This window comes from Patagioenas fasciata, chromosome 2, assembly GCF_037038585.1.
Source record: "Patagioenas fasciata isolate bPatFas1 chromosome 2, bPatFas1.hap1, whole genome shotgun sequence".
In the NCBI taxonomy this organism is placed as follows: Eukaryota; Metazoa; Chordata; class Aves; order Columbiformes; family Columbidae; genus Patagioenas; species Patagioenas fasciata.
The window spans coordinates 149,830,907-149,849,036 of NC_092521.1; the positions used below are offsets into that span (position 1 = coordinate 149,830,907).

At 43.4% G+C, this 18,130-nt stretch overlaps 1 protein-coding gene across 3 annotated transcripts in view; it reads left to right on the top strand.

The window, feature by feature from the left end:
* The first annotated feature begins 4,782 nt into the window (after window positions 1-4,782).
* Window positions 4,783-18,130, top strand: part of SPAG6 (sperm associated antigen 6) — a 38,007-nt gene continuing 24,659 nt past the window's right edge. The window contains exons 1-3 of one of the 3 annotated variants that reach the window (XM_065831492.2): window positions 4,783-4,876; window positions 4,965-5,060; window positions 16,235-16,401. In XM_065831492.2, coding sequence (XP_065687564.1) covers window positions 4,852-4,876; window positions 4,965-5,060; window positions 16,235-16,401 — 288 coding nt within the window. In that variant the 5' untranslated portion in view covers window positions 4,783-4,851. Of the gene's footprint in view, window positions 4,877-4,964; window positions 5,061-5,141; window positions 5,219-16,234; window positions 16,402-18,130 lie in introns of those variants that run through there. The other 2 variants (XM_065831494.2, XM_071805220.1) reach the window with 2 other exon arrangements.

Genomic DNA, 18,130 nt, shown 5'->3' on the forward strand with positions numbered 1-18,130 from the left:
AATGATGGGGCAGGAAGACGAGGCGGCCGCGGGTCGAGCGGTGGACTCCGCCGGGCGTCGCGCAGATTGGGTACTTCTAGATCTGGAGCTAAATACTGGCCAGCTCCTCGCCACCGCAGCCGCGCAGGCTCCGCGTATTTCTCATTGTCTGGCAGCATTGTCGTGAGCTGCCAGCGCCCGCAATCCCACCGGCATGGGCGGGTGAAGCGCTGCTGGGTTTACATATGTAGATGCGGGCAGCGTTCAGCGCCAAACCGACACACACCCTCCCCCGAAGCAACAGACACAAAGGAAAACCTCGTTCCTTTCAAGTCCCCAGAATAAATTAAGCTCCGGCTTTCAGTTTTGGAACGTCCCGAAAATATTTGCCTCTTTTTTTTTTTTTTTTTTTAATGGCACTGCACAAGCGCTGACGGTTCCGCAGGAAACCAGAGGTGTAACCATATGCACGTGGTTAAAAGGGCTGAGCCCTACCAGCTGACATTTCCTGATCCCATCCCGCAAGTCAGCCTGAGATGTTTTGCCCTTTCGCTGTTTTTTTATCCCTTAGGATTTTTATTCTGCCTTCGGCTAGTGCAATGGCGACCCACCAGTCTCCACTGGCCAAATTTACACCGTTTACATGTTTATGGTTACAAATGTGTGCTCAAATGCCAGCATCGTCCTCCTAGGCGAATAAAAAGGAGAAGTCTCCTTTCTAATGTGTTTGAAGTGCCTCAACATTTCTGTCTTCGCCTCACAGAACTAGTTTACTCTACAGGAAAGTATCACAAACTAAACTCTCTACCAAGAATCCGGAGAGAGTACCCCAGAATATTGTGTGTTGCTGGAGCCCCGAGTCAAAGCTCAGGGAAAAAGAGAGGGGTCCCTCTACTTCTACAGTCTCGCTGACAGTTTTTGCTAAAATCAGGTAATGGCAAAACCCAACTTAAATTTGAAAAAAAAAAATCAAGGATCCAAATGTATTTCTGTAGAAGCAATACACAGAGATGGAGATCACTCACTCAGCACACTCTTCGAGAGAGCACTTCAGCTCCCTACATCTCATTCACTCCCACTAACCTTTCCACGCTTAACCTCCCTTCTTTCAAAAGCTGAGCGTTTTCGACTCCGATCCGCGGGAGAGAGCGGAGCAGTTTGCGCGTTACTCTTCCCACCAAACGCACTCAGTCGTGCACGCACGGGATTAAAAAACTAATTTCTGTAACCCTCTAAATATCTGCTTAAAACTTTGAACAATTTGCCAGACGTGTGGCAAGCGGAGGAGAATCTCCAGAGGCAGATCGGGAGACCCACCGCGGTGCCGAGGGGCGCGGGGGGCGGCCGGGGAGCGGTGGTTCCAGCCCGGCTCTCTGCAGTCCCAGCGGGCTGTCCCGGTGGACACCGTTGGGTGCCACTAGGAAGTCGTCACACCAACACGCGGGAAGAGCTCACCTTGTGATGAGCGTCGTGCAGTTTCATGTCGCAAAGAAGCAAACACAGCTTGTCCAGACGCGGCACCAAAGAGCGGGAGCCGGGGGGGTCAGCGAGCCCGGCCCTGGACCTGACACCCAGCACCCTTCCAGCCCGGGGACCTCCGGGGGACCAGGCTGCTCCCGTGCGGGGGCTGAAACACCAGTTGCCTCGCACCCGAGGGGACGGGACTAAGCCGGGAAAGCCCGTGGGAAGCCCCCCCAGCACCCCTCACTCCCCCCAAAAAACTCCAGGAGCAACTTCGCCCTTCATCGGTTTTGGGAAAATGATGCTTTCCCGCCCTGTTACGGGCGTATTTCCGAGTGAATCAAAGGCTGAGATTTTAAAGAACACCCACTAGAAAGCGAATGAACGTTATTAATTTGGGTATTTGTTGGCTGTTCCCTTGGTCCCCGCTTTATTTTTTTAAGATGACGTATACAGTAACGCAGTTGTTACTAACACCGCACGTCTAAGGATACAGGTTTCCCACTAATGAGCACCCCAGCAGCAGGCAATGAAGTCTCACAACTACGTCATTTCCATAAATGATTTTCCGTCTTCAGTACTTTTGCGAGAACTGGTGACATTTCCGCAGATCGTATTTGCATGGTGTTTATTCCTCATTATTAATAATAACCATGTGAACAGACTCAGTATCAAGCAACGAAATATAACAGCAAGTTTTGGAGGTAGTCAGGGTGCGTTTTGTTGTTTAACTTATCCGAACATTAGACTTAGTTAGACAGATGAATCAATTTATCTGTAATCGACACATCTGCTTTTTTTTTCTTTTCTTTTCTTTTTTTTTTTTTTTTTTGGTCTCTGGAAGTAATTAATCACTGTTTGTTTATTTTTTAAATTTAACTTAAGAACAGAAATAAGTATACAGAAATGTGTTTAACAGCTGTTCCCTTCTCAAGTACACATGGTGATAATTTCCCAAAATATTTTCTGTGGCAAACGACCTTCTCACCAATCTGATTTAATTTGTCTCATTTATTTGTAAAGAACAACACATCGCCTGTTTTGTTTGTTTGCTTAAAGAGAGATTTTTTTCACATTAAATACTCCTGTAAATAGGTGGTTCATTTTAGACCATCATATTGTTTACATTAGCCCACCTCTTTTCAGTCGAGCAAACCCAGAGAGGATTTATTAATATTAGACTTCTTTCTTATACTTTTTCAAACTTTTAAAATGCGGCTGAAGTAACTTCAGCCTTTAAACTTTAGAGGTATGAGACAAAACTTCATAGTGTCAGTCATCTGATTTTGTACATTTAGAGCTTTGCAGAACAAAATACCAGCCTATGAAATCCTGAAGCCACTGTGCGTCAGAGGGTGGCTACGGAAAGGGGCATTTTTTAATTGAATGATTAGACTCCGATTTTCTGCTGTGGATCACAATTTCACTTGGAGCAGTCTGATCGATGGCAGAGCCAACTAGCAACTTCGTTCACAAATATCCAGCGTCTTGGGAATCGCCCTCAAAAGATACTGGAGGAGATGTAGAGTCCATTTACATTTAAATCCTGATGACCCTGTTTTCATTTTGCAGTCCCACCGTTGGCATTAGTTGCTGTAGAGACCTCCAAAGCTGTGGTTTACTCACAAATGCAACCATGCTGGCAATCGTTTATGAAGAGAATTATTCGTAAATAGTCCTTAGAGCCGGAGACACCAGGATGCAAAAAGTGGAAGACACTCACCAGTTTACCTGCCAGAGTGATACGCTGTTGAAAAAAAAATATGAAAAAGTACTGTTACATGGCAGAATAATAACTAGTATCTGTGCTCGGCAAAGTCGAGGGCTGCTGCCGGGCAGTTCCCCAGTGTCCCTTCCTGGGCTCCCCACTACACGCAGAGAGCGGGAACTGCCCCCCAGCCGCCGGCACCTGAGCGGTGCAGGCAGCTCCCGCCGCTGCGCGGGTGAGTGCGCTCGAGTTCATCATCAACTCTGCGCGGCTGCATGGAGTGAGCAAAGCCTCCCCGTCCCGCGGCACGACCCGCGTGGCTCCTAGCAGAGGCGGTGGCTGTAGCCCACGGAGTCGCCCGTGGGCGACCGTGCTGCCCGCTCCGCCGACAAGCCGTAGCGCTCCACGGCCGTGGGTAGGCAGGGGCTCCGCGGTTCTGCGCGGAGCGAGTTTAATCCTCGTGCGGCGCGAAAAAACCCGGAGTGGGCCGGCGCGACGGTGTAAGGAAATAGCATAGATCCCCGAGGAGGAATCGCGGTGGTGGTGAAGAAAAAAAAAAACAAGGAAAAAATTAAAATCAAAGGACCTCCTTTCCCGAAGAATGAGGTTCCTGTGGGGGCAGCTCCTGGAGCGCTGCGGCTGCCCTTATTTTTCGTTTATCTTCCTTTTTATTTCTCCCCACCCAGGAAGCAGGATCCGGGCAAGGGGACCCCGCAGGAGCTGCCGAGCGATGCGTGGGGCTCAGCCGGGACTTCGAGGCTCTCTGTCCCTGCCCACCGGGTCCTCGGCACGTTGTGCAGCAGCGGAGCGGGACGAGGCAGCTCTCCGACCGCAGTGAACGCAGCGCGGCCCGCGGAGCACCTGCCCGGGCCCGAGGACCTGAGAAATGACTCCCTGTGCAGGGCGGCGCGGGCAGACAGGTCCCCTTCGCCCGCCCCGGCGCCTCCGCCGCACTCCCAAATATCAGCGAGGGCCGGTAGGTCCCGGCCCAGCCGCCCACGACCCCAGTGCCACCCCCTGCGGTCGAGTCTGCGCCGCGCGGGACACGGGGGGACAGCGGCGGCGGCCGGCGGGGACGAACCACCTCTGTGGCCCGGGCAAGTCCCTGTGCTGGGCCCGGCACCGTCCCACGGGCGCTGTCACCGCCGTCCTGCCCCGGCTTTCCGGAGGACGACAGCTCACGTATGGAGTTGAGTGAACACAGCTGCCTGGGTGCGTTCTGATGGAACTGCCTGTTCCTTTATACCCACTGATACATCTGCACGCCGCTGTGTATGTATTTGTGGTATGTATGTGGTATGTATGTGGTACAGAGGCGCGAAGTCCTCTCTCCGCAGACCTGTCGGTCCGTACGCCCCTGCGCATCTCTATAGGTGCTTATACCCACACCTGTACCTACACACATACCTATACATTTAACACAAGTGTGCAACATGCCGCCAGGCGGGCCTAGCCCCCGGGCTGTGTTTCTCTCCGTCCCCGCACAGCCCCCACTGGCACACACCGCCGGCCCCCTGCGGAGCGGAGCGGCGCGGATCGGGTCCGGGCACTCCGCGGAGCACCCCGCGGCGGGCGGGCGCGCTGACGTCACGGGTGGCGTTGGCGCGGCCCCGCCTCCCCCGCGGCGCGGCTTCCGCCTGGTTGCCAGGGCGACGAGTACACAGTGCGGCCCTGCGCGGGTGCGCAGCTACCGCGCCGCCGCCATGAGCCAGAGGCAAGTTCTGCAAGGTAGGCCGGGGCGGCGGCCGGGGTCAGGGCCGGGGCCGAGGCCGGCGGGGTGGTCGCTAACTCGGTGCCCCGGCGCTGCCTCCCGCAGTTTTCGAGCAGTACCAGCGCGCCAGGACGCAGTTCGTGCAGGCGGTGGCCGAGCTCGCCGCCCGGCCGCAGAACATCGAGACCCTCCAAAGCGCAGGTACGAGCCCGCCGCCTTTCCGCCACGCCAGGAGCGGCGGGGCCGGGCCGTGCGCGGCCTCGGGGATTTCCGCGCCCCGCCGCTGCGCTTGACGCCTGGCAGCGCCGTCTCCCTCCCCTTCAGCCTGGCCGCTGAGTTTCCAAAGGCTTCTTTTCTCGGTAGGACTTGGGCTGGTCCCTCGGCCCCGCGGTGCGAGGGCGGGCTTGGCAGATCTCTGCGGCGCGGGGGAAGTCGGGTGGCGCGGGTCAGGTGCATGCGGAGCTGAGCTACGGGGTTGTCCGTGTTTGTTCAGAGGTAGATGTCTCTGGCTGTGACCTCAAAACTTTTATTTCGGGGAAAATTTCTCAGTGTATCCAACTTCTTCATTTGCTTCCTTGTGCTTCCGATGTAGCTTTATGTAAAGTACAGAGAACAGAATTCCCGTTGACGCCAGTGCTGACTTGCCAAGAAAAACCTATTTTAGAAGTAACTATTTTTATACTGACTTTACAAGTTGTTCCTGAATTCTTGAATGCTTTTTACCAGCAGATTTGCTCAGCTTAGGAGGGAATTGCTTTTGTTATATTGCTGTTGTGGGATGTCATGAACCAAATTGAGCATTTTTAGAAACAGGAGCTGTGGGAGCACTTCTACCAGCTGTTGTGCTGCTGGCATCTGGCAGATCCACTCCCCTTGTCCAGCGTTCCTCAGCTGAAAAGAGGAAAAAGAAGTGCTCAGTAATCGATTACTTGAAAGCCAGATTGAAAAAGTGCTATAAATCTGTACTTAATCATATGGTATTAATTAATTGATTATGTTTTGGTTTGTCTTGTTTTTGTTTTCCCAAATCTAGATAAGCTGTCAGGTTGGTTTGTTTGGTTTGGTTTGGTTGGTTTTTTTAATATATATACAATGGGAACAAACAAACCAACAAAACCCCAATCACATAAATACTTTCAGCTTTTGGGTGTTATATTTACAACTGTCTATTGAAATAGTTCTCTTGAAAATCTGTCACTTAAATTCTCGTTAAAGAAATACTTGCTTTGATTTTGGGAGTGACACACTGATACCGGGCCTTTTGGATTGCTTTGCTGTGCTTTTTTTTTTTTTTTTCCTTTTCCTTATCATCTTTCAGTGAGTTAGTGCCACTGTTTTAGTTTGTAAAAATGATTACTATTTATCGAAGAGACATCTTGGTCATGGGAATAATTTATGTCTTATTTGTAGGTCCCTCTATGTCCCTGTGCAGTTCTGTTTTTTAGCTGTTCACAGACAAAGATCCCATTCAGGCAGCATTTCTATTTTAAGAAAGCAAAGAGAGTGCCAAGATAACTTTAGTTACATTGTATTTATTGTTCTTAAAATAATTATTTGATGCAATATGGTTTACTGGTTTATCTCAGAACTGATTTGTTGCTTGTGCAGAAGAAATAATCAGTTCAGAGGTCTGAAACTTTCTTTCTGTGCACAGCCAGCATTTGCCTGAAGGTTAGCTTCACAGGGATCATGCTCTGGGGTAGTTGTGTGCAAATGTGCATTTGTGTAACTTATCATCCTTCTTGGCTCATTCTGGTACTGAGTTGCTTTTCCATAGGCTTTAACTTTTCAGAAGCTAAAAAAGAGGGGAATATCTGCAGAAATAGTGTTTCCTATTGCCATTTATTTGAATGGCTGAGGCTCACAAATATTTTACCTTCTTCCCCAGTGTGTGCATTTAAGACTAATTTGTAGTTCTGTAATTAAAATGGTAGCTGTTAGTTTTGACCTTTTCTGGTTGTGCTAGATGCAGGTTTTAAAACCTTCTCTTAATGAAATAAGAGAATAAAATAAAATGTGGTTTTGACCTTTTTAAAAACACTTATACAAATATTTTGAGACATAGCTGTCTAGCAGATAACTGGTCTACCTTTTATGGTCTTGATCTAGTGAGCTCTGGAGCAGTGAGTTGAAAAAGAAAGATGTCTGTCTGTATGTCTGTATAAATCCATATTTGAAAGACTGGGGACTCATTTCTTGTTGATCACTGTTTTAAGAGAATGCAGAAAGTCTTTGCCTCCTGTAATTTTCCATTAGCTTTATGAGTTGGGGCACTTTGAAGGGTTCTTTGGTTGGATCTTAAAGGTTGTCAGGGTTTAGTCATCTTCTGATTGAACCACAAGGCAAGATTACAGTGCCTGAATTTGAACAAAACTGAGCCCTTAAAATTTACTGTGGTATACTCTTGCATTATATTCCTGGTATATCCAAAATTCAGACTGACAGCAGTGAAAGATCAGTGCTCAAGGAGTAAAGCGTTCGGTCACATTTTCAGAAGTACTTTTGAAAAATACTTAGTATCTTATAAGGAAAATAAATACTAACTTGAGACCTTGTTCTTTGTGGAGGTGTCTTTGGGCACCACAGTAACATCCTGGAAGATGGAAGTGTGTTTAAAAATTGATTCTTAATTACACTAGAAGGCCTGCTCCTACGGTACTAAACCAGGTACAAGCAGCGGCAGACTGCAGCATGGAGGGCAGGAAGCAGCCAGGATCAGAGGTGGAAGTTCCTGAAGCTGGTTTGGCTGTTGAGAAACCCCAGGGTACCCTTATTGTGGAGACTAGGATGCATGTATGACCTGTAAAGAAAACTGGTGTGAACTGGCAAGCTGGAGAGGAGGTCAGAGAAGGCCAACAAGAAACCCACCGTTTCCCAGGGCATCTCTTTCCTGAGGCTTCTGTATCTCATCAAGCTCTGGAGCTGCCTTTCCCACTGTGCAGAAATCCCAAAAGTGGTTGTAACCAGGGGACTGAAATCTCGCCCTGGACTTTGACACATTTACATGGCACTGGCTCTGTTGTGGCCAGGAATGTCCTGGGGAGTTAGTGCCTGGGAGCTCAGCAGCTTTCGAGTGGCGGGGAAGTGCAAGGAATGATCAGAGAAATTCCTTTGTCAGAACTGATTCCTGGGTATTTTCCAGCTCTGAGGTTGGCTTTGATAAGGTTGAATAATAATTGCAGGATTTGTCCTTCTAATGTTTAATTAATTTATACTTGGGGAAAAAAAAAATCTCCAAAAGTCTTAAACTTTTTCAGTTTAGTAAATACACATATGTGGAACAATGACAGACAATTAATTTACCAAATCTCATTTCTGGAGGGCTGTTGATTAATGGGACAAGCTACTTTGATAGTCAAGTTTTAAAACATATTCTTTAATATAAACCTATTCATTTGGCAGGCACAGCTCATGAAATTTGGTACTGGAGTGCATTATTGAGCTTCACACCCCTTGTTCTTCCCAAACTTAAACCCCTAGAAATAGACTGTTTTCATCTGTAATGTCATATGAATTCAAGCTGCCTTTCTTGCACTGAGATTGAGGGAGCTTTCTGTCTTTTACAATGTTTCAAAGAGTGGTAGTTACTGAGGGCCTAATTCTTCTTTGTCTGCATTGTGAAGTGCAGCAGTCTGTAAATAACTAGTCCATTTGAAATAGTGTTTTGTTTTGTTTTTGTTTTTGTTTTTTTTTTTTTAATGCTGAATTGTAAATGCCTCTTTAATAAATGTATCAAAATTATACTTGGATTGCTTCTGGGTATTCATTTTTGTATTACTTCATAGCATGAATTAATTTTTTATTTATTTGGCATTAGAGCTTGCGATGGGATTGTTACTTTTAATTTGTAAGTTATTTAAGGATATAATATGGATTAAGAAACAGTTTAGCAACTTAGCCTTTGACTTCAAAGATATTACAAGATCAGGTCTTTAACTTCCTTCTTGAGGCTGTTCACATTCTTAAGCATAATGGATGTGGAAGTCATAGATAAAGCTGAGTATGGAACACGGAAAAGGAATTTTAAAGCTGTGTGGTCTAGCAGTATGTGTGTTGCCATGGCACTCTGTGCTGGGACCCTGCACACCTGGGTTCCCTTCTCATTGCTGCTGGGATATTTTTAGCATCTCAGGCAGGTACCCTCAACTTCTGTTGCTGTGCTTTACCTACTCGCTGGCCAGTATGCAGGGTTCCAGGAGCCAAGTTCTAAAATGTTGGTGTAAAGGAAGACCCTTTCCTAGTGAATCTCTTCCAACTGTCCTCTCGCTTCATCAGCCCACAACCCTGAGCCCAGGTCTCCTTTCCATTCTGCCTGGTATCAAGCTGCTTCTGAGGCCTTACACTCCAGCATACAAACTGTACTCCAGGATAGAGTCCTCTCTTCCTCTTTTACCTCTGGGCATCTGCTCCTGTTTCCGTTCCTCACAAGCTGTGTTGGCAAGAGGCTGTAGCTTGGGGTCAGATTTTTCCATACTGCATGGTCTGTTTTTATGCAGGTAAAGGATGATGTCATGGGCATTAGTTCTGTCCTAGATCCAGAGCTGTTTTGCTTGTGATAGGTTTTAAAAGTGGTATTTCCAGCACTTTAGAGTGGTTTTAGGAATCTTTATTTTTGAGAAATTCCCTCATCCAGTTGCACTGAGGCTTTATGCTTGTGCTCTTCTCAACTTCACTTTCTAGTGTACACATTTTAAATGTACTTATTTTAAATGCAACAGTTGGACGCTTGGCCCTGTGTTAGGAGGATCAGACTCTGGAAAGGGATTTCAGGATGTAGTTCGACATTTTAAATAATATTAAAGAATGTTCTCTGATAGTGCAGTGCTTTGTAGAAAGCCTGCTGGGTACGTAGGCTGTGTAGAGAGGATGGCTATTGAGTCAGCTGTGCAGAAAAAGAGCTGCTCCATTGAGGCATCTGTTTTCTTGCCGTATCTGGATCTTGCAAGTTGATATGCATGGACAGACTCCAGTTCCCCTGTGTAGCTAGTTTCAACATTTGAGTCTATGCACCCTGTCTTGTGAAGGATTTTTTAAAAAAATTACTTTTATTTTGAGTTAAATGCTTTGCTAAGTGGGAGAGAAGTATACAATGTGGCATGAAAGGCAAAAGGTTATTTTTGGAGTTGTAGTAGATCAAGTGAGGAGAGTGGCTTTCCCTGAGGCTTGATGATGTGATGGTGCTTGATGAAGGGAAGAAGGCGGCTGTGTATTAAGGAAGGTACCAGAGAGATGAGAGGAGAAAGTAAATGCAGCTGAAGCTGGAGAACTGTCTTTTTCTGTAACTCAAATCAACTGAAAGTTCAACTGCTGCAGGATTCCTCCTCAGCCTCCTGGCCTGTTTGAAGATGATTTGCAAATAGACATTTCAAAGCCAGAATTTGTTGGGAACTTCTGTCTCATCTTAGTGAGTGGCCGTTAAAAAGAAGCAGCTCCTTGTGACTACCTTGTTTTTTGTGTGTCTGTGAACGACTGAGTGGTGGCCACTAACTAGCCCTGTGAGGGGCATTTTCAGAAACTCAGTCCTCTTGGAACAGGATTAGTTCTGCTCCGTTAGTGCAGAAACAGGGTCTGGAAAATTATCAGTGAGATCAGCTTTTAAGGAGGAGAAATGTACTTCTCCTCGATCCTTCGGAAATCTCCAGCCCAGCTGTCAAACTGAATCTGTATTATGTCCCACACCATCTGGTAATTGCTGTACGAATTACTTGATTACCCGGAGTCTCTGTTACCAAACTGTATTTAATGTTTCCTTTGATATTGGAAGGATTGTGGTTGTCTCATGCATGGAGCTGTCACAAAGAAGAGTCCTTTCTTGGGCTGATTCACACTTGAGGGGTATGTGCTTAAGACGTGTTTACCGTGTCATTTCTGGAAGAGGATGAATCAAGACAAGTGAGTGGGAAAGTTTGCTCTCTCATTATTCTTCTGGGAAATTTGTTTTAAGTCTCTCACTTAAAACTCACTACTACGCTGCTTCTAGGAAAGACTGGTTGAAAATAGGGAGCTGGGGTGAGGCAGAAGTAAATTTCCATTTGATTTCCTTTTTATATCACCTGAATTTGACATCAGGAGCCCTGATAATCAAGGTGATATGATGAATATTTGAGTGCTAATATTAGCTGGGTGAATGTTCTTAGTGTAACAGGTAGCACACAGAAATGAGAAGACAATGTTATATTTGATCCAAAGCATAAATTAGAAGAGCAGCATCTTCAAGGTAAGAGTGTTTCCAGAGACAACACTAGTGTAGAATGACGTTTTTCCACATATACACTTTAAAACTGAAATAAATTTTGTTTTTAAGGAAGGAGGATAGGAGTAGTCAGCTTCAGGTACAGAAATGGAGAGAATTTGAAACACAGAGTGATGTTTCTCTGACCTGTGACTATTCAAGTTTGACAAGGGTTTGGTGGGGCTGGAAGGAGGGTAGAGGAATTTGGCCTGACTTCCAGCTGATTTTCCCTAATAAATCAAAATGACCAAATGAAGATTGCTGTCTTCAGAATAGTGATGGTCGAGCTGCAGAAACTTGGAATGAAAAAATTTGAAACTTGCTGCTGCCCTGAGCGTTGGTTTTTTTTTTTTTTCCTTTTTTTTTTTTTTTAATTGGTGTGTGTTTTGTTTTGTTTTTTTTTCCCCCAGATAGCCATCAGCCAGTACTTGCTTGCTAAAAGAAAGTGCATCAGGCCTGTGCACAACAGCTCCACTTGAGAAGCGTGTAAGGGTGATTCAGCTTCTGAAGTGTGTCATTCTTTGAAACAAATCTGAGTGGGAAACTGAGGATAGAAAGGGAAATCATTCCTTGCCCAGGGTCAGTCAAGGTTCTGTGATGCAAGAGAGAATATTTGGCAGTAATTCTTTGCTACCCTGTTTGAGTCGCTAGTGGGAACTCTTCCAAAACAAATCTAGTCAAATGGTCTAAATGCCTTATTTTGTAGTTTACTCTCTGAGTTGCTGCCTTTGAATTAAAGTTAATGAATTTCCTACTTCTGTTAAAACAGGCTTTTTTTAGAAGAAGACCAAAGAGTTCTAAAGTTTTCAGCAGCAAGACACTGCTCTGTATGGCCTAATTCACTTGATGGAACTGTAGAAGTGTAATAAAAGGAGGTTGTTGGAAGGTTCTTACCTATTTTCCTGCCTTAAGGCAGTGTTACAGAAATTTGAATGTAATTCAAAATGCTGATAGGAATCCTGGCTTGAATCTTGTTGGAGAAGAGAGGTAGACTTTGCTGTAGACAGGATAGTCGAAAAAGTGAAGAGGTCAAATAGAGGATCTCACCAAATACAGCTATTTCTATGAGAAGGAGCTGGGTTGGACATGAAAAAGCCTCCTCCTGTGTCAGGCACATCTATCCTTTCCAGAACTATCTTCAAAAGGAAATGCAGTCATCTTGGTTTTCCTATAGATGTTTTAGTGAAGACCGTATAATCTCTATATAGCTGTTTTCACACTCTCAGAATTGTTTATTTTTTCTAAGTGCTGTAAAGAGAGAAACAGTTTGCTGAAGATGTAAAAATCATGACAATTATCAAAACTCCTCAAGCAGTTGATCTTGCAGTGGAGTCAGAGATGATGGATAGTATCTTGATGCAGAGAAAGAAACTGATTTTAGAGAAGGTGGAAAGCAGAGGTAGAAGCTTTTAATTATGTTCAATGCACAGGCATAATCTAGGCCTATATACTTCTCTCAATTCTCAGTTAATTTGGTGTCAATATAAGGCTTGTACAGCAACAGGAATTGATTTTTCTTTTTCTTGTTCCACCAAAGCTCTTATAATGATAATTATTTGTTCAGTGCCTTTTCTCACATGTAGACATCACATTGGGAAAATATATTTATCTTGAGGACCAGCACAGTTTCTAAATTTTTTAAACCTTTTCCACCAGTTCACTGTTTTTTCCAATCTGTTTTAGCATCTTGTGTCTTCAAACAGTAACTCTCACTTTTAATCTCTTTCCTCACCTTCAGTTTCATCAGCTAAAATAATTTGCAATAGAACGCTTTGTGCTGACACTTAAATGTCATCACTAAACTTTACATGGTTTATACTACAAAGAAAGGAATGGTATTGGTCGTGGGGAGGCATGCTGCTTGGAAGCATTTTCAGGCTCAAGGCTTTTTAGCTTATATTAAAAGTGAGATCTCTATCAGCTAATCTTGAAAACAAAAATGAGATAAATCTCGTATTTGGGACAGCTCAAAACATATGTATAGGTAAACTTTCTTAAATGTGGTTTTACATTTTTCTGTGTCTGGGTATGTCATTCAGGCCAGAAATGTGTCACGTGGTCTGGATCTGGCTCACGGGTTTCTCCTGGTTAAAGTGACTCTAGGCTGTTTAAATTTCACTGGATTCTGAGACCATCACCAGAATTGGACTGTCTGCCACATCCTGATTGAATGTCCCACCCATTAGGCTCTCCGCTTTTCTAGGGTCAGGACACTGCACACAGAGGTGCTCCTTTTTTTTCCCCCAACCACTTCTAACAGTACCTTTTATATCAATAAAATGCCTGTTATTATTATTATATTTCCTGTTTTTCTTTATTAAATAATCTTGTTTACATATTATCTTAGCTCAAGGGCTCAAATGCAGTATCAGTCCACTAAATACAAGTCTACTACTTCTAACTGTTCCCACTTTACTGAAATATCTTTAGTGTAATGAGTCAGAAGAGCATGAGATCCCCTTAGGAATTTCAGCAGCTGTTTGACCAGACAGCTGATGTTAGAGGGAAGGACAAGAAAATGCTCTACCATAGAGGGTCCAGGTGACTTGCTAGAAGATCGCTCACCAGAGATGATATATGGGGTTGGCACCAACTCACATGTTTGTTTATTTTTACTTTTAATTCGTCATATGAAGTACTTAGTGCATTTTGATATGTAGTATAACTTGCTGATGAGACCATACCTGCTATTTGGGAGAGTTTGTGAGAAGATGTCAAAATGATGACCATATTCTGAAGTAGTGATTTCTGCAAAGTGCTAAAGGTGTTCACATTGATCTTACAATACCAGAGGATCTAGCTTTTCTCTGTCGGTACATAGGAGGCCTCTTTCAGCTCCCAGTGGCTTCCATAGAAGTGCAAGCAGGCCTCAGTTATACTACAGACCTGTTTCCATAGGTTCTATATGTACATGTTAAATTAATGCATGTTACAGAGCCATTTTTGGTGCTTCTGTAGTGCTATTCAGACATCACAATTTCATTTCACATTCCTCCTTTCACTGCATTGCCCCCTGTGACCTGTGTTATTTTGACTTGTGAACATCCTGGGAGGCCGTACCTATCACGACAACACAGCTTCTGTCTGGAGTATTGACCTTTCCAGAAAAAATTCATTAGTGATCAGCATGGCCTCCATGGTTAATTTTACCCTCTCACACACTCTTTCGGAACCATCTATAGATTATTAGGCTATTCTCGTCTTACTGGGAGAAATTTGGTTTTAATTTAATAGCAATGTTCTCTGTGAGAAATATACTGCTGCTCAACTTTTTTTCCTTTCATAGTGCCCCTTCTGTACAGAAGTGTGCTATGAGTGTAACTTTTTATAGCCTGCATCCCTTTGGACTATTTTTTCCTCTAAGGCCCTTGTCTTTTCCTTGTTATGATGTGCCTGTTCAGCACCTGGGTGTCATCTGCCATTAGGTACTGATCCTACTTGTGGGACTGTCACACCAGAAGACCTTTGTTCACTGCTTCTAACCACACAAGCCTTAGGGAAGGGAAGTCTTACTTTCTTCCACACTCACCCAGCTAGATCTCCATCTTTGTTAGCCAAAAATTGTAGCAGAAAGAGCTGAGACAGCTGATACAGAGACATCTGAATGTAGCTGTGAGTGTTTGATGTTCTGTTGTAGCACTTTTGCATCTTCAGAGAGCATTGCTTTCTGGCTGAGGTATAAAGCTCAGAAGTATTAATTAATGAGGTCCTTGGTACAGGGGCAGCACTTTTGAAGAATTGCAATACAAGTAATTTTCCCTTCCCAGACCTTGGAAATAATATTTTTTTTATTGTAACCATGTGGATCTTATTTATATCCCTATTGAATCTTAGTTTAACTGTAGGAAGAGCTTCCACATACAGAATGGTCTTGATCATCCTTGTTGCCTTTCACTGAATCTTTGCCAGTTCTATTCTGGGGGAGGGTATTAAATGCAGGATAGATTTATACAATAGCGTAGTCATGGTCTCTGCTTTGGCCTTAGTTTCTTTCCGAATAATCCTGAACACTCTGTATACTTCTGTGGGTGAAGTTTCTGTTCTGCCACTGAGCAGTGAGCTGGTATCTCCATGGAACTGTCTGTTCTATCATAGGGATCATTCTCCTGAATGATAGGATCTATTTGGGGTCCATCACTGCATATTTAAGGCTGGGATTGTCTTCCCCCTGTGTGTTCCCTTTCCCTTGCAATCTTGTTACTCTGTTATTCTGTCTCTAGTTCCTTACAGTTTCCCCGCTTTGTGCTACCTTGAATAGTTCTTGGGTCCCCAGCAAAGTCTCACCTTGCTGTTCATGCCTTGTTCCAGAACACAGATCAATAGTGAATAACCCATGTCCCAGCGTGGAGGCCTGAAGAAATGCATTGTGACCTCCCTCCTATTGCAAGAATGGAAAGTTTACTCCTCCCACCTCCTATTTTTAGCCAGATATTTATCACTGTAGGGCCTTTCTTAGGCAGTAACTGCTAATGGTTCATGTCACAGCTGCTTTCCTCACCTATAATTTCAAGTATATCTTATAGGACCACCTTAGAGAATGGACTTTCATGTTCTTTCGTGTTTAACTGATACGCTGTGAACTCATCAGTGAAAATCCATCATACATAATAACATAATAAGAAAATCATCAACTCTTCTGTCTGCAGTGTTATATATTATGATTATTGGTCCTCAAATCAATCATAGCTTATAATAGATGAAATGTAATTTGGTGTAATTTAACATAGAGGTTCTGCTGCTGTACTGAATGAGTGACATGCCCATGTCGGCTCAGGAGGACCTCCAGATGGAGTTTCCTGTGTGTACTTTAACACATGCATTTTATATTTGAATACACCTTATTTTCTTGTGTATAACTTTAACACATATATTTTTATGGATGTTTGAATAGAGGTTATTTCTATATATAACTTTTTTTCTTTTGTATTTCAGAAGTGTTTTGTACATGTGTAAAATGGGCAGAAACATTGCTAAGCATCAGCAGTGCTGTCCAAGTGCCAACTTCATTTCAGTGGAACACCTGGATTTCCTACAAGTTCTTATTACCTGGAAGAGTAATTTAATACATTTTTATGAGTAGAAGCAAATGTTTAGAAAAATTTCTGCTAACCAAATGGCCTTTTCTGTTCCTCGTGTAACTCAGGTGTCATGTCTTTGCTGAGACCTCTTTTGCTGGATGTTGTCCCAACTATTCAACAGACTGCTGCTTTGGCTCTTGGGAGACTTGCCAATTATAACGATGACCTGGCAGAGGCAGTGGTGAAGGGAGACATTCTTCCACAGCTCGTGTGTTCATTGTCTGAGCAGAATGTAAGGCATCATTGTTTTCTTAAGAAATCATTTATTTTTTAACTATTGCATGGGGAAAGGAAAATATTTCTGTTTCATCTGTCTGCTGTTATTCTAATATGACAATAAATGTACTGAAGTCAGAGACAGTATGTTTGAATTCCTGAGAGATCCATTTGTACGGTGTGCCTAAGTTTGACTTTAAATAAGTTTGACTTCAAAATATCATCTTACCTTGTACCACACTATTAAAAAATCTATTTGTGGTGCTGCTATGTTTTTGAAATGCTGAGCGATCCTTTATAAAAGGTCCCTCTTTAAAAATGAGGCAATTTGAAAGCTGTGGTGATAATTGACTAGGATTTGTTGATAATATTAAACACTTGTAAAATACATATACAAAAACGGAACTTCTAGATTGGAATATTTAATATCTCCAAACATAGCTTTTTGGAAATCTGTAGCATGAGAAATATCAAACCACTGACACAGGGAAATACACTGAAAGGTGTTCATATTTGTAAAAAAACCCAACAAAATTATTGTCATAATTCAATGCAAATGAATCTGGCGATCTCTTTTTCTCTGTTCTTACCATTTTTCTTCATGTTTTGCATATATTCCAGCTTTGATTTTTCCAGTGATCTTAACCTAGATTAATAGAAATTCTTTCAAATAAGGTTCCTAGTAACTGGAAAAAAGAGACAATGGAGAGTTAAGTGCATTGATATCACAGCCATACTTAGATTGCAGTTTTGATTTATTAGATTTAGGAGAAGTAGAATTTCAATAGAAATATAATTTGGAAAACCATATATTTTCATTTTCAGTCTTTTGAGGAAAATATAAATGTAAGTACTCACTGCAGATCTTTTTTGTGCGTATCTGGTTATTGCCTATGTAATTAATCTTAAAAAAACAAACAAACAAACAACAACAAAACAAAGAAAAACCTTGATGTCAAAATACTGGCATGGTATGGAAAGTTAGACAAATTTATAACCCTTTTGGTTATTTTATTTCTGTTTTTAAGGGAAGAAGGGGAGCAAAACTCTTTATCCTCTATTTTTGAGTTGGAAACCACCCCCTTGCTACAACCCAAAGCCCTCACTAAATTAGCTTGAGTACCCTGATTTATCTCTTCCATGTTACTGCCCTGCTGTCGTTACATCGAGATGGCTGTAATTCAGAATCACTTGGGGCAGCAGCAAGATTAGTGTGAGGTCATGGAAAGCCTACTATGCCTTGATGAGTGAGGGCAAGTGAAGGAAACTCATTATCCAGTTCATGCAGAGTTTAGCAATGCACGCAGTTTGTTACTTCCCTTAGGCAAAAAACCCCAAAAAACCAAACCTAAACGAACCCAAATAAGTTTTCATTCCACTCACTGTTCGTGTATCAACATTTACATTTGAGGAGGAGATTCTTTGGGCATACAATAAATACTGATTCTGCTGATTTATGGAGAACAGTTACAGGGTCACATCCCAGATCAATGTTTTGTCAATTAAGCTTAAGCAAAATACAGTTTTACAGTGTGTTCTGACTGTGCCTGTGAATATGGGCTGTTTGTAAATAAATATGTTTTGAATAATAAAAACAAAGAAGTGTTTTTCTTTGCCAGGAGCATAATTACTTAACAGAAGTAACATATTTGCACAGCTGTATATTGGTGTAAACAACTATAGCTCTGCTGAGTCCAGCAAAACTTACAGTAACTTGCATTAACTAGGGTTTTGACCATTTGTCT